Here is a 16,512-nt window from a genome sequence, read left to right as displayed (position 1 = left end):
ATTACATTTGTGATTATTTAAGAAGCATAACTTGAGTGCTATGAGGAAGAGAGCCCCTGAAATACTAAAAATAAATAACTTCTAAGGTATGTTTTCCCCTCTGAAATGGACAGGAACATAATCTTGTGGAAGAGAATGTTTCAGGTATACTGTCACAATGTAAGCTAAAGACTGAGGCCCAGTACAGAAATATTGTGTTACATGACAGTTAACACTGACAGGAGGAAAGGAGGGGAAATTTGTCCTAGAATGGGGAGAAGAGGGAGGCGTTCCCTCAGCTGTGTTATATCTATACCAGACCTCAGAGCCAGTATACAAACAACATAAAACACAACGTAGGCTTGTGGGAGTATACACACACAACGTACATTGTGTAATGATTTAGATTCGGTAGGCCATAAAAGTCAGCTTGATTTCAAAACAGCCCAGACAAGGGTCATATGACTCAACTTTAAGTAGTTTACATTTCAGAGTAGCACTCCAAATTAGCTCCTCTGCTTTTATATTCTTGATTAACAGGAACAGATGTCTCAGGTACTAGATGCCATGTTTGAAAAGCTGGTTGAAGGAGGGGAGCATGTCATCGATCAAGGTGATGATGGTGACAACTTCTACGTAATTGATCAGTAAGTTATTTATGTAACAGTACTTGTGGTATAGAGGGGCTGAGGTTGCACCATCATATTGCAGAGAATCTACATTATTTGCATTGTAAATGCCTGTGCATGGCAGAAATTAAATGCAAAATAGGTATTCCCTAAGAAAAAAAATATAGTGGGCACAATCCGATGAATTACATATGCCATCAGGCTTAAGACTCACTGGTTTCAGCAACATTTTCTCTTGGTTGTGTCTAGAGTTCAGTGGAACCTCATTATGTCCTCTGTAGGATTCCTCACATCACTAATTATGACTGTAAGTCAATAGAATGCGTCCACAATTGTATTTTTTTTATTTATTTATTACATTTCTATACCGCCAAATAGCTGGAGCTCTCTGGGTGGTTCACAAAAATTAAAAACATTCAAAGTATAAAACAACAGTATAAAACCATAATATAAAATACAATATAAAAGCTCAACCAGATAAAAACAGCAGCAATGCAAAATTACAAATTTAAAACACCAAGTTAAAATACAGGTATGCTTGCCGAAGAGGCAGGATTGGCTCAGAGTTTCTGATGAATGTACCCTTGATAGCAAACCTAGGTGGTTTAATATTTGAAATGGCTGTTGACTACTAAGGCTCTTGAACTTTTATCTACAAAATAGGAAAGGTAAGTGGATGGTAGGTTGGAATTTTTGTCTGTGTCCATTTGAAGTAACTTTTAGATTACTTTTTTTTAGAGTGAACTTGTTGGGATTAATAAATTAGTTGGGACAATTTGAGCCACTGTGGTACAATGAATAGTACTGAGCCAACTTCAGACATAGGAGACTGGATTCAAATCTCTATTCTAAACCCTTTTGATCTTTTGTATTTCATAATCTCTGCTGTAGATTCCAAATTGTACAGTGGAAATAGTGAATGCCTGTTTAACAGAATGTTTGCATATGTAGATGACAAATTTTACAATGGTGGCAAAATGTTAAGTTTGAGGGTTGTTTTTGTTCTTATTTAATAATAATAATAATAATAATAATAATAATAATAATAATAATTTATATCCCACCTTTTTCCCAGTACTGGGACTTGAGGCGGTTATTTCTGGTTGTGTGGAATCTACTTTGATGAAATCGATATAAATGTTTCATTTTAATCTTCGAGCTTTTACATATTTGAAGTGCAGGCACCCATGATCTTCATTTACTTTGTATATTTTACAGAGGGACCTATGATATCTATGTCAAATGTGATGGTGTTGGAAGGTGTGTTGGAGCCTATGACAACCGTGGGAGCTTTGGTGAATTGGCTTTAATGTACAATACACCCAGAGCAGCTACAATTATTGCTACCTCTCCTGGTTCTGTGTGGGGTTTGGTAAGTTTCTTTATAGCCTCTCCTGACAGCTCAAGATAAGTAACAATATTTTTGAAAAAAGGTATGAAACATACAATATCTAGGCCTAACATGGAATGCAGATAAGCAGTGCAGTTTCTATTAAAAATAATGAGGGTGTTGCTGTTTCCCTCAATATGAGAAAAATGGCATTCATGGCTATGGCCATGGAGGACTGTATTGAATAGATCCTAGTTGAGTTGCAACCTCATTAAAGAATTTTTAATTCAACAATCCTCTGAGTTTAGTTGATTCATTGAACAACCTATCAGTTAAATCTTAACTGTCCTGCTCTGGCATAGAAGCAAAAATGATACATCTAAAGCAAGAAGCCTATGTTCTTTGCTTTTTAGATGTTGTGTATGTGCTATAGCAAGCATTATTTTACAAGAGGCATTCATCCTGTAAGTGAAAGAAGGGAGAACACTTCTTTTAAGCCATCTAGTTTTAGAAACACTTGTATTAATATATATCTGTTGGCCAATTAATTGGGAGACACCTTTTTAGTCAATAAAATGTTTTTAATTGTTTGATTTAACCAATTATTTGATTGAAGCTGCAATCTTATCCACATTTACCAGGGAATAAGCCCATTTGGACATTGTAGGACTTCTCTTTTTTAATAAACATGTGTAGGATTGGGCTATGAATATTGTAGTCCTGATCAGTAGACTGTGGCATTATTTTAAATTTGAAGTAAGCAATATGCATATTTAAAAATAGGTTGAAAATACCCACATAATCTACTATATTATAGACTTGAATCCTTTATTTAAAGTACACAAAAGTTTTTAATGTAGCAAATCATTGTACAAATTAACATGCACTTTATACACTTTAAATTTTAATAAAGTTCTGTTTTTGTTTTTACAGGACAGACTAACATTTCGAAGAATCATTGTAAAAAATAATGCCAAAAAGAGAAGAATGTATGAAAATTTTATTGAGTCATTGCCCTTCCTTAAGTCTTTAGAAGTAAGCCTCTTTACTATGTTATTTAAACTGCTTATATACCACTTGATATCATAAGATCTTGAAGCAGTTTATTAGTATTGTTTCAGTAATTAAACTTGTTTTCCTTCCCTTTCGCTGAACAAAAAAAGATTTATTTTGCAAACCTTTTTGGTTCAATTTGTTCAAAATCTGAAAAGAAAATGACAAAGTAATTTTGTAGGTGCCTTTATAGATTTACTAGCTATAATGGCATGTTTATATACTTCAGTAGTTGTTTACCAGGGACAATCAGTATTTTCAGGGATGATTTACAATTTGTCCATTGTAAATCGTCCCAATTTTCATCATCTACGGTGCCCTTTAGATTTTTTTCTACAGGAGTTGTTCTTCAAATTCCAGTCCCCTGCCTTAAATCATTGGAAGTTATATCTCTAAGGAATAGGGGCAGATACATTTTGACTACAGTGCATATGCATACACATGTATGCCAACCTGTAAATAGTGGGAGGGAGAAAAGATACACACACCCCATTTCTCCCCACTTCCTAATTCAAGTGGATGGAGTGATTTTTCTATTCACTTGCATGGGCAAATCAGAGAGGAGGAAAGCTCCCTTGCTGAAAAATGTGGTGGGGAAGCCATCTTCTGCTGAGGGCCTCATTAGCCCAAGAGTCCTTGGAGGGTGGACTCCCTCCATTGTTTCTTTGGCAGGGCAGCTTCAAGTGGATGGAGAGATCACTCAATTCACTTCAAGTTGGGAGGGGGGGAAGCCGATGGAAGGCAGTGAGAACCTCAACATGGCCTCATGGTTGCATTGGATACTGCGTTGGAGATCCTAGAATTAGAGAATAGCAGCTGTAGTTAGAGAAAAGCTTCCAGCAATTTGTAATAGCAAGCCCAAAGGCAGTGGGGAGATTGTGGTGTTATAAGCATACATGTCCCTGTTGTTATCTGTGAAATGTTGGTATCATCTGTCCTTCCTTTTGTTACAGCTTTCTGAACGGTTGAAAGTGGTGGATGTGATAGGCACGAAAATATACAAAGAAGGAGAACAAATCATTGCTCAGGTATGCCATTTTTGTTTGGAATATTCTGTCACTGTAAGTTATACTGACTTTAGTATGTAAAAACTCCCCAGATATTTTGGAGAACAACACCTGAGACTAATATGCAAGGATAGAAAAATGACTGCATGATTTAAAAGACAGTTTGCATTGCAAATTGAAATTCTAGGTGCTTAATATAACAGATCATTCGAATGCCAAGAATTAAAGTAAACAGGCTGGTTCGCACGTCACACTAAGCCATGGTAGGTCAACTTCTGGGGCTTAGTGGTGCAGATGGGCAGCCATTTTGCATATTCAAGCTGCGACCATGACTTCTCATACTGTCTGAACCTGGCGAGGATGGGTTGTTGGCATAGTTAACAAACCACCCACAACCCATGGGCTATTTTAGGGTTGTGGATGTTTGTTAACCAACAACCCATCCTTGCTGGGTTGACATGACATGCCACAGCTGCAGCTTGAATATGCAAAAGTCACTCAGCATATGTCGCAAACCACCTGAAGTGGTCATGCAAACTGTGTCAACAAGTTATTGGGGCAGGGGATGCTACTTACCATATTGTATGAAACCATGAGATAGACAACCTCTAGTGTTGCTTTTTTTCTCTTTGTTTGTTTTAAATACAGATGATAGCTTTATTTCCCCTCTCCCCCAAGATGGAGAAAACAACAGTGTAAACAAGTTAAGCACTGGCTTACACAGAGCTCCTACTTTGTTTCTTTGTAGCCTTTAGTAGTACTGAACCAACTTGGCCTTTCCCTTTAACTGCAATGTTCTGAGAGCAAATAAGCCCCCATCCATACCTTGGTTTATATAAGCAGTGACTCCACTGCTACGTTCAGACATAACACTAATTTGCACACTCCCTCCTCAGCTCTCCTCTTTGTTCTTGCATGTAAAATAGAGATCAAAAGCTTCTGAGCATTTCTTTTAAGAGCTAATCATGGTTCCCCATGACATCTCAATTCTGGTTTGTTCTTACTATTGTTAGTTTGTTCACATTTTATTGTTTATAGCCAATGGCCATTACAGTATAAGCAAACATTGAATAAGCAATCCGGGTGGGCCCTGGTAAGGCCCTGAAAATAGAAATAATAAAGATGTGAGGCTGATCTCGCTGTGATATCTGTTACCCCATTGTTTGTCAGGGTTGATTTGGCTGTTCCGATTGGCTAGATGGGTGTCCCCTTCCTCCCTCCCTGCTCCATATGTATCCCTCCTGAAGCTGCGTACTTGGTGGATGACGACGACCATCCCAGATAGAAGGAACTATTGTTATTTAACAAACCAAGATATCAAATTTTGTGGCTCAAGCAGACTATGGTTTAGCATTTTGTGAATGAACAAGGCTACTGTCTCTTGCTTGAAGCAGGTGTTCTATCTCATCTATGTCATCACTTGGAAAAGTGATGGATAAGTAGTCTGTCTTTGTTCTAAACAGGATGGACCAAGTAAACGATCTTTTCTTGGCATAGTCCTTGAGAATAGTTAGCAAACAAATGTGTGCAGAAAGTACTGCTGCTTTTCATTCTGTGCCTGTTTAATTTTGTATAGCACCTGAGAGAACTGTACTGTTCGTACATGGTTTATTTCCACCAATTCTCAGAGAGAACACTGTGGAAAGGAGCCTTCTGGATAAGGTTCAGGCAGCTGAAGCTGTGTCAAGCTGCTGCGTCCTCCCCTCCCCCTCCCTTCAGGCACTGGCTGCTTCCACTTCCTACTTTTCCCCAAATTGATCTTTGAAGATTGACTGAAGGAAATAACATCTGAATTACATATTATGTGTTCAAAATGTTGCGTGGTAACTGAACCAGCACATTGTTAATTACTCTTGTTTTGATTATACGGATGTGGAAGCGGCTCAGTTGTTTATGAGAAAAGGAAAGGATAGTTTCAAACCGTTTGATTGATCAGTTTTTTCGTTTTAAGTTGTTGCATATGTTTTGTTATTATTAATAAGGGTAGAACTGCTAAATAACTACATTTATTTTTCTATTACTTTAAAAAAACAGGGAGACATGGCTGACTGTTTCTTCATTGTTGAATCTGGAGAAGTGAAAATTACAATGAAAAGAAAGGTACAAAGTGTGTTAATTGTAACACTGAGAAATCTTTAAAGGTTCTCAGTTTAGAGCATGTATGCAATTTGAATGACTTTTTTTTTATCACAGTGTATCGAGTATTAGCTTGACACTAACCCTTTGTTTGGTAAATGCCTGGGTACTTTTTCTTCCATGCGTTTTAGGATAAACAGGATCTTGATGAAAATGAAGCAGTTGAAATTGCCCGGTACACAAGAGGGCAGTATTTTGGTGAACTTGCTCTTGTGACTAACAAACCTCGAGCCGCCTCGGCGTTTGCTCTCGGCACAGTCAAGTGCTTAGGTAATACACAATTTATTTCATTTTGGTACTTGCTTTGTTTCATAGTACAAAGAATAGTGTGACTTCTGTAGGCAGGCGTATACGTTCTGTACAATATACTCCCTTAAACTGTAAAGCCAGATTTCATTTCATTGGTAGCTTTCAGTTCTGTCAGAACCTACTCGTTGTGATGTCAGAAGTCTTACCGTATTTTCCGGCGTATAAGATGACTTTTTAATCCAGGAAAATCTTCTCAAAAGTCGGGGGTCGTCTTATACGCCGGGGGTCGTCTTATAGGGCAGGTGCTGACCACGCACTTTAACGACATAACCCTCGCCGCCTTCGGTGTTCAACATCATGCTGGAAGTGAGTGTGGTCTCAGTTTCGCCTTCTGTTGCTACGGGGCAGACAAAGACATCGCCACACTGAAGCGGGGTAGAAGATCAACAACCAGCACACCCTCTCCCCGCGAAGATTTGACGCTCGCCCTCCCTTTCCCCCGTTCCCCCGGTGTTTAAATGCCTACCCCACGTACACATAGCAACAGAAATCTTCGTCCGGGGCAGCGCAGGCGGTTTTAAGAGTCACTTCACCTTTCCAAACACAGACGGGACGGGCGGCGGCGGTACGTTCTTAGGAAATGGCGCCGAGCGGTATTGCATTTCCACTCGATCCGGGCCTGCTGCTGACTCTGCCTCAAAAAAGAACAGGCCTCAACCTCCGACAGCAACCCGGAAAAGAGACAGATAGTCTAGCCAGTCTAGCCGAAGACCTCAGAACAGCGAGACGGAAACTAACGGCTGCTAAACTACAAACGAGCTCACCTGTTTCTAAAGTCTGGCGCAGCGTGGCCGAAAATGGAGGCCAGGACGCATGCGCGTACACAAGCTCCCTCATCGCGCATGCGCCGTGAAGACTGCCGATTCCCCTCCCCGCCGCCGCCTTTAAGCACCACCTACGCACACCCTCTAGTAGCAGCAGCCTTCCCACCACTAGGCTGCAAATCTTACGCCCTCTTACTTAGGAATAAATCCCCAATGAACCGAATGGTATTTACTTGGGAGTAAAATTGCAGAGAATCAAGCTACAATCCTACCCTACCCCGCAATACACACATTCTACACACACACGGTCTCACTTCTGAGGATTGCACTGTAAAAGTGCCTTATGCAGGAGACCACAAGTCGGCTCTTCCTGCCATCAGGGATGCGAGCCTAAGTATTCTTGCTATGGACAAATGAAAAAAACCCATCGATTTAAATTGTGCTTAAATTTTCCCCAAACGAAATGCACGAAGAGATAGTCTACAGCCATAGCACTGTAGGATAAAAGGTTTTACAAATACTTCATTCCCAACGATATTTACGGGGGATTAAGCCCCAACTGATTTTGTTAGGTCTTCTAAGTTAGACCACTTCTATGTAGTAAGATTTCGTGGGCTTAGGATAGGTTAGTATGCTTAGCATCTTGGACGTATAAGCACCGTAAAAATTAGTAGTGAAATGTGACTTCAATCCCTATGAAGGTGGTTATATATTAACCGTTGTTCCAAAATCCCCAATGTAATCCAGATCACAACAGCCCAACCTGGCTAGAGACGCAGAGAAGTCGTGCCTGATTGCCTGGTTCTGAGAGCGGCGTGCTTACAGAGTCTGCCTCCACCCGCTATAGAAGGGTGGGTTAGAGTTGCCGAAAAGCGGGAACTAGGGGATGTCATAAGCATGTCATAAGCATTTGAATTAAAATTACCATTTTGAAATCAAATCTGATTTTTTTTAATTTTTATTTGGTGTGCGTTGGAAGAGGGGTAGTCTTATACGGCGAGTATATCCCAAACTCTATTATTTTAACTGGAAAAGTTGGGGGTCGTCTTATACGCCCAGTCGTCTTATACGCCGGAAAATACGGTACTTTATTGACAATATGATGAACCCAGAGGTGTTTCAACTTCTCTCAATAATTGATCAAAAGCAGTGTTGTGTTGATGCATGGACATAATGCTTACATTCCCCAGAAAATATAAGGCTATTTACTTATTTTGACACATTTATATTGGGACTCATTGCAAGCTTTAAGGGATGATATGTTTCGCAAACAGTGGATCTATTGCTAAAACGATTAGAACGTTTGAGTATGTGCTTTTTATTTAATGATATAATTTATGTTGAATAAAACTTCTAATGATAAAGTGATAGAAATGTAAAAGAATCAGATTAGAAATTAGACTGTCTCCCTTACCATATTAAAAAAATGTTATACAGATCGACACATTAATTAAGGCAGTGTAAATACATCTTAATCAGATTCTTTGTTACTCCTTATCCTGAAAGCTCTGAAAAACATGGCTGGTTCCAAAGGTTTCTGCATCTAAAATGCTTTTGAACATCCACAAGGATTTCTCAATTTTTATTCCTGGCACATTGTTTCAGATGATGCTCAGTCTACAGGGCTTCCTGGCCTTCAGGGGAAACTTTTTGGGATCACAGAGGCTGCAGTGGGAAGAGGGGCAAGTCCCAGGAAATACATGCATGATGTTTTAGATTCTGCACACTCTTTTCACTTGTGCTGATTAAATATGGACTGCCTGATGATGATGATGATGATGATGATGATGATGATGATGAACTTGACAAAATAAATATTGGACTTCTTCCCACCCACAAGTTTAATATACATTATTATATTCTCTCTCTCTAAATTTTAGTTATGGATGTACAGGCGTTTGAAAGGCTTTTGGGACCTTGTATGGAAATTATGAAAAGGAACATTGCGAACTATGAAGAACAGCTAGTTGCTTTGTTTGGAACAAACATGGACATTTCTGATCCCAGTGCATGAAGTAAAGTATGAAACCACAAGATCTGTTTATGAGAAATAGCACAGTAGTGGTCAATCCACTGAAAATGTGTCTATCTTCCTGTAGATGCTAAGCATTTTTCTGTGAATTTACAGGGGATTGGGTTTCGTTGGTTTTATTTCGCCCCACCACCAGTTTTATTTGCCTTTTTGTACACAGTAGTTCAGATGTATCAGTAAATGGAGTACAGACATCATAATGTTCTCCCTACCTTGAAGAACAATTGAACCACCAGCACCTCAGTTTTCAAGTAATAGTCCTGAAAATCAATCCTATAAGTCCTCTACTTGAGTTCAGTGGGAATTTTATCAGCTTGTGTGCAGTGTTGGGGTTATAACCATTTGGCACTTCTAAAAAACAGCCATGGGTTCTATCATATAATTCTAAACATTTCATTTAAAGAACTCCATAATTGCAATCCAAACAATGGGGGTATACCTGCAAGACTTTTTATTTTCTCTCCTCTGACCACAAGTCTTTGCCGTCCTGAAGTTCCCTTCTACTTTGGGAATAAGTAGCTTGGTTTTTTTGGCACATTGCAGGATCTACTTTCAGAAGGAGGGTCCTGCTTCACCTCAATATTCACTACACATCCCCTTTGCATTGCAAAATATTTGTTGATTAAACCCATCCCTGCTTGCTGAATAGTTAATAACTTCTGTAAAATATTGGGGGGGGGGAGAATAAATTGATATCAGTGGAATATTTGCCATTGGCATAAACAAAGTAAGGGTTTTGTCCATATGTCAAATAAGTGTGGTATATTGAAAGTATTAGTGCACTCAGTGTTCACAGGTATCAACTATAGATACACAGTGTGTCTTTGGACTGATGGCTGTTCGAATTGGCATTTTAAAAACTTTTTTTAAAAAAAAGCCCTTCAAACAATAAACTATGGCCTTATATTCTTGGTAATTTTTATGGCCAATGTCTGATTTTAACTTTTTTATTTTTGTTTTAAAGTCCACTATTTTATAGTAAGGAGTCAGATTTAATTTAAGTCAATACTGAGCTGATTTACACAGTCAAATAAGCTACTCTGGTTTATTTAAGCCATGGTGGGCTGCTGCCAGCAGCCATTTTGAATATTCAAGCCGTGGTTTGCTGTGTAGTCTGAAACCAGGTGGTTACAGACACAACAGGTACAATGGTTAAACAACCCTCGCATTACCCATGGCCTGTTCTAGAGTTATGCAAGGATTATTTACCCCTCGTACAACCCCCGCCACCAGGGTTTGGATGAAACAATAAGCCACAGCCATGGATTAAGCATTCAAAAACTATCTGGCACATGCCACAGCTCACTGTGGCTTGAAGCCACAGTAGGTAGTAGTAATCACGCAAACCAAGTCACTGTAACATCTTACAAAATGTGGAGGATTTGTATGTTTATGTAATGATTTCTGTTGTTGCACGTATTGTATATGTATTTTAATTACTTAGATTTATGACAGATGTCCAGTGATTAGAAGATTGAAAAAAATAACTTTGATTCAAGGAAAAGTAACTTTGCACAGGTCATTCTCCCATTCTACGTGTATATAATTTGCATAAACATAGTCTTTAAAACAGTCATATTTCTGGTGTAATCTGGGATTACGTACAAGGATTGCAGCTTCACAGACCGAACCACAAATCAGCTAAACTGAAATTACTTGGATGTGGGGTTTCCATATTCCACATAATTTTGCTGTTCTTTTGTTGGGTTTTTAATGTTGGTTTTTTCTTTCTTCTATTCTATTAAATTGGGTCCCCTTGTTTCCCATTCAGTGAATTTGAGCAACCCTGTCCGGTAAACTGGTTTTAGCTGAAGTAATGCGGGTGAGAAAGGTTTTAGGAATTCATGCAACAGGGCCATGCAGGAAGCATCTTTAGGGGCAGAGACACAATGGCCACTACATCTGAATTTAAATTTTTACCACTGCGTTCAGATTATAATACCAAAAATTAACTAGGTTAATTCAAAATGATCATGTAGAAAGAGAGCACCAGTTTTAAAAGATGGTCTTCCTTGGAGGAAAATTCTGTTAACACAGATGTTGGAACATGCTATGGTCTTTTAAAGATCACTCTTCCTTCTTCATAAAATACTACAGTTTCAACAGGCATGGCATAGAGTTATTTCTCCCAATTTGATTGAATATGTCATGTTAGTGTAACATGACATCTCAAACCATTAGCGATTTGGTACACGTTATAAAATTATATTAGAACTTTATTACTGCACAACAGTGTTATTAGTTTATATAATTTATATTATATGCTATGATATAAATGATGATGCAAGATTTTATCTTCCTGATTAAGTTGTTTTGTTCTCTGATTTGAAAAAGTGATTGTATTATATATTGGAGAGAAACAACAGGGAGCAAACTCTTTGGCCTGGACCCAAAGAACTATGCAACTAGTTTGATATGCTGAGTAGAGCTTTTGGATTTGTGTTCCTTGAACAGAAGCCATCCATATCATGTGGCAATTTTTTTTGAAAAAGGGGACCCCCAAAAAAGCATTGCATTGTAACAAAGCTGTTTCTGTTCTTCAGAGTAAAAAGAATAAAACATCCCATTCCTAAAGGCGTTCTTTGGATCCTGGTCTGCATAGTTTGGATTCTTATCTCATTGCAGTTAAATATTATGCATTAGTTCAATGTTATTTAGGAAAATAATATTATGATTTACGCACATGACAGTGACTTCCAATCAAAGCCAAAACAAAGGTCGGTGGTAATGTTGTATATTTAAAATACCTACATAAACATGTAACTATTTGGCACTGTACATCTAAGATTTTATGAACCACTTCAAGTGGATTGTGCACCATTAACCTTTCTGTAGAATTGCACCATTGATAGTAATTAAAATTTGGGCTGCAATGCTCATATAAGCACTTCCAGTAAATGTAAACCGCTTCCCTTCAAGGCTGCTTCTGCTGGTGAGAAGGTTTTAAAGCAGGATATGATCACTCAGTAAATATGACAGCAATCTGTAGGTGGAAACAGGTTTACATGTACAGATGTGGCTCATTATCAGTATAAAAGGCTTCGTGGGAGGGGAAGGTCCCTGTAGCCAGCACCGGTAAACAGTATTTTTGTGCTGTGTTCAATGCTTATTCAGCACTGATAGTACCAATCATTTGTTAGACAGGGGCCAGGGAAGGGCACACTGGAATCTTGGTGTCTCTTCCCTTCCATCTTCCGATGTTATCCATATTCTGAGTGCTGATCATATCTTGGGAGAACTCCTCAAGCATAGTTTGAATGCGCAGCCATTGATTTGGTTGCTGTTTCCTTGTATTGAGGTCAAAATGTGAATAGTTCAGTTGAGAATGAAGAGAAGCGTAGCTCACTGAAGATGTCCTCTATGTTATGCTTTGGAGTGTAGGTGCCACCATGAGTAGCAGAGGCAATGGGGCTTTGCAGCTGTCCTGAACAGGAGCAGGAGTGTCTCTGGACCTCATTATGGCATAGAATCAGAGCTGTGCTGGTTTGCCAATGTACATGCTTCACATTTTCCAGCTCTTCCCCAGGTACAGAAAATATAATGTACCAGTTATCAGCTCAGCCATGAAGCTATGCTGCTTCACAAGATACAGTTGCGATAAATAATAATAAAAAAGTGCACTGTGAGAATGGGAGTAGAGAGAAGCAACATGTTTTGTGTCCAGGGATATCTTAACTTTGTGTGAAGAAAGAATATCACATTAGAGGTTGTTTTTTGTTTCAAACTGTAAAAACTTTCACATGTAAACACTTGTTTGTTTTTTCTTTTTAAAATAAGATTTGTATGTACACATAGCCAAAGTGTGTACATTGAGCATTTGGCAAGCAGGATTGTGAGTTGCCTCTGGATTTTGCCTACCCACCCACCCCCGGCCACCTTGTAACTGCTAGTTGGACGTAATATTGGCCCAGAATCTTCTCAGTTTTTACTCCTTGAAATTGGGGATTAGAGATCACATGGGTTGGGTTGGATTTGTATAGACCTCATTGAAATGTTGCAAATTTAAAAACCATTGAAACAGTAATGTAAATAGGGCTAACAATTTAAATGACCCAAATAATGAAGAAAGGCTTAAGTGGAGGGACCATAGTTCAGTGGTAAAGCACATACTTTGCATGTGCAAGGTTTGGTCCCTTGCATCTCCAGTTAAACATCACCAAGGAACAGAGCTAAGAAAGATCTCTTCCTGAAACTTTGGAGAGACACTGCCATAGCAGATTGGGCGGAACTAGATAAACCAATGATCTGACTTGGTGAACAGCTTCGTATGTTCAGATATGATTATAATTGTGCTACTTCTCTCCAGAGTAATTTGCTAAAGTCTAAACCAGATCAACTTCCAACAGCTTCAAAACACCTTCCTATTTGGGTTGGCGTTTAGTGGCCTGGGTTTAACTACTGTATTTTATACTTAATTGGCTTTAGGAGTTATTATTTTGTTATGTATATATATCTATATCTGTGTGTGTGTGTGAGTGTTCTCCATGTTTTGTTCTAAAAGCATTGTAATCTGCCCTGCACCTTTTGGATAGAGCAGAATAAGGAAACGTTCTCTCCTCCTCACCAAATTGATTTGTGTGCCACTTCCCTTCCTGAATTTTAATTGTCTGTCTTTTTACTGATGCCTCTTTTTTATGGTACCTACAAATTGTGAAGATTTACAATGTACAAAATTAATAAATAATTTTGAATATAGAATATTTGTCATGAGTCAGTAGATTGCTTTGCCAAAACATTTCATACATTTACTAGTAGCAGAACCTGGATTTTGCAGTGGAGTAAGATCATGTTTCATATTAAATTTATTCGTTTTAAAAAAACCTGTAATTATTGTATTTATATGAGTGAGACACTAGCACTCCCTCTGCTGGACATGATTATTGTAGAGGAACTATTTGAATAAGAATGTTCAACAACAAAAACAGTTTATTGCGGTCAATAGACCATTCCAGCATATAAAAATTTTACATACAAGCAAACTGAACATATCATTAACTATTAACTATTAAAAGTCAGGTGATCATAGAAGATCTGAAAGAAATGGCCAGGTTCAAAAACTTGGCCACTTGCTCAGTGATTGATTTGTCTATATTACAAAGTAAGAGAGACGTTAAGAATTCAGTTGGGTGACCAGGATAAAATTGTAAAATAGGGTTTAGAAGATCATTTCCTGCCCCTAGATAAAATCTACAAAACAGTAAAACATGAGATACAGTTTCCACTTCACTATTGTTGCAGGGGCAGCATCTGTTGAGCACTGGAATTTTATTAAATCTGCCCTCCAAAAGTTTGGAGGGAAGGACATTAAGTCTGGCTAATGAAAATGCTCTCCTGTATTTGGGAATAGTCAACCAGCGTAGATAAGGCATCCCATCTTTACAAAAGGAGGCAGGTAGTCCTAGGGACAGGGGGGAACATGGGCCCCGTGCAACACTCTGAAGGACTTGCATATCTATATCAAGCAGCCTCTGTTTCACTACAGATTTGGCACTAGCTAAATCCCTTGATAGTAGCATTTGGGGGGATAGGCCTACTGACTTGATTTTACTAGTCATGGCCTTTGCCCAAGGGGATTCAAAGTGGTCTAACAGAATCTTAGATACTAGAGAATTAGATGGAGGTGCCAACTTACAGCGAAGCCAAAAATGGATAACATGAATCCAGGCCAGGCAATTAACAGAATTCAGACCAACTTCTAGTTGAAGAGCAGCTCCAGAAACACACTTGGGAACACCAAATAACATCCTAAGAAAAGAAGACTGAATACCCTCAAGAGAGGATTTAGAGCACGGGAACCAAATTGGAGCCCCATATAAAATCTGAGGGATGATTTTGGCTTTGAAAACCTGGACAGCTGCCGGAATGAATTTCCCGCCCCTTGTAAAAAAGAAGCGAGTAATTGCACCCAGGTGTTGTTCAGCTTTAGTCTTAGAGTGTTTTCCCTGTTCTCTCCAAGAGATGCTTTCATGGAACCATATACCCAAGTATTTATAGGAGCCCACTTGCTCAATCGTGGAGTTCTCCATGGCCCAAGAAAATCTAACCTTGCGTTTGGAAAACACCAAAACCTTAGATTTAGTATAATTAATAGAAAGCAAGTTTTCTGAGCAGTAGTTTGCAAAGCCGCACAGCAATCTCTTGAGGCCCACCCTGGTCTGAGAGATCAGAACTGCATCGTCTGCATACAGAAGCAGAGAAACTTTAGTGTTCAGTATTTTAGGTGGGTGGGACGGTAAGGGCTCCAATGCGTGGGGGAGGTCTGACAAATACAGATTAAATAATAAAGCTGCGAGCACACAGCCTTGTCTAACCCCACATGATGCAGCAATCTCTTTTGTGTAGTGACCTGATGGGCTACACCGAACCTGAGCAGTGGTGTTACAGTAAAGAGATTGAATCAGAAACAGGAGTCTCTTATCCATAGAAAGCTGTTCCAATTTGTTCCACAGACGCGGGCGTGATATAGAATCAAAAGCCGATTTTAAATCAAAAAAGGCTGCAAAAAGTTTGCCGCCTTTAGGGGCAGAATATTTGTGGGCCAGGTGAGTCAAGACCAAACAGTGGTCAAGGGTTGAGCAGCCGGGTTTAAAATCGATCTGCTCAACACCCAGTGTGTCATGCTCAATGATCCATGCCTTTAGTTTGAGGCCTAAATAACTGGCGTAGATCTTCCCCACTATCGATAACAAACTAATAGGGCGGTAATTAGATGGATCATCTTTGCGGCCTTTTTTATATATTGGAATTATAAAAGCTTTCAGCCAAACAGCAGGAATAATGCCTGATTGGTTAATTAAAGAGAATAAAGAGGCCAACAAGGGGGCCCACCAGCTGATGTTACTTTGGATCAGCTCTGATGGTATACCATCAGGGCTGGGAGCCTTACCAGGTTTAAGCTGATGGATTAAGTGTTCCACAGTGGCAGAGTCAACCGGGGGCCATTCCAGGGCAGCGGAAGATAGATAGGGGTGGGGTAATGTATCACTGCTGTCACTAAAAACAGTACAAAAGTGGTTTTCCCAGATACTGGCTGGAATATAACATTCTGGACTATCACATCTGTTACTTAGGGCGCCCGATACAAGCTGCCAAAAGGTTTTACAGCTACGAGTTACAGAAGCAGCCAACAACATTTGCCATGCTTCTCGGGTTGCTTCAGACTTTTTGCGGTGTAACAATTTCTAAATAAGAATGTTTAAAATAATGGCCTTAGCTAGACCTAAGGTTTATCCCGGGATTGTCCCGGGGTCATCCCTGTTCATGTAAATGACAC

General features: G+C 39.2%; 1 protein-coding gene across 1 annotated transcript in view; it reads left to right on the top strand.

Moving 5' to 3' along the window:
• The window catches only part of PRKAR2B (protein kinase cAMP-dependent type II regulatory subunit beta), a 53,559-nt gene extending 44,323 nt beyond the window's left edge, over positions 1–9,236 (top strand). The window contains exons 5-11 of the mRNA XM_063134158.1: positions 520–626; positions 1,827–1,980; positions 2,872–2,973; positions 3,945–4,019; positions 6,033–6,098; positions 6,266–6,404; positions 9,088–9,236. Coding sequence (XP_062990228.1) covers positions 520–626; positions 1,827–1,980; positions 2,872–2,973; positions 3,945–4,019; positions 6,033–6,098; positions 6,266–6,404; positions 9,088–9,221 — 777 coding nt within the window. The 3' untranslated portion in view covers positions 9,222–9,236. The remainder of the gene's footprint in view (positions 1–519; positions 627–1,826; positions 1,981–2,871; positions 2,974–3,944; positions 4,020–6,032; positions 6,099–6,265; positions 6,405–9,087) is intronic.
• The last annotated feature ends 7,276 nt before the right edge of the window (positions 9,237–16,512 follow it).

Source organism: Elgaria multicarinata, chromosome 9 (genome assembly GCF_023053635.1).
Source record: "Elgaria multicarinata webbii isolate HBS135686 ecotype San Diego chromosome 9, rElgMul1.1.pri, whole genome shotgun sequence".
In the NCBI taxonomy this organism is placed as follows: Eukaryota; Metazoa; Chordata; class Lepidosauria; order Squamata; family Anguidae; genus Elgaria; species Elgaria multicarinata.
The sequence above is the reverse complement of the archived record's forward strand: the minus strand, read 5'-3'. Positions and strand labels throughout refer to the sequence as shown.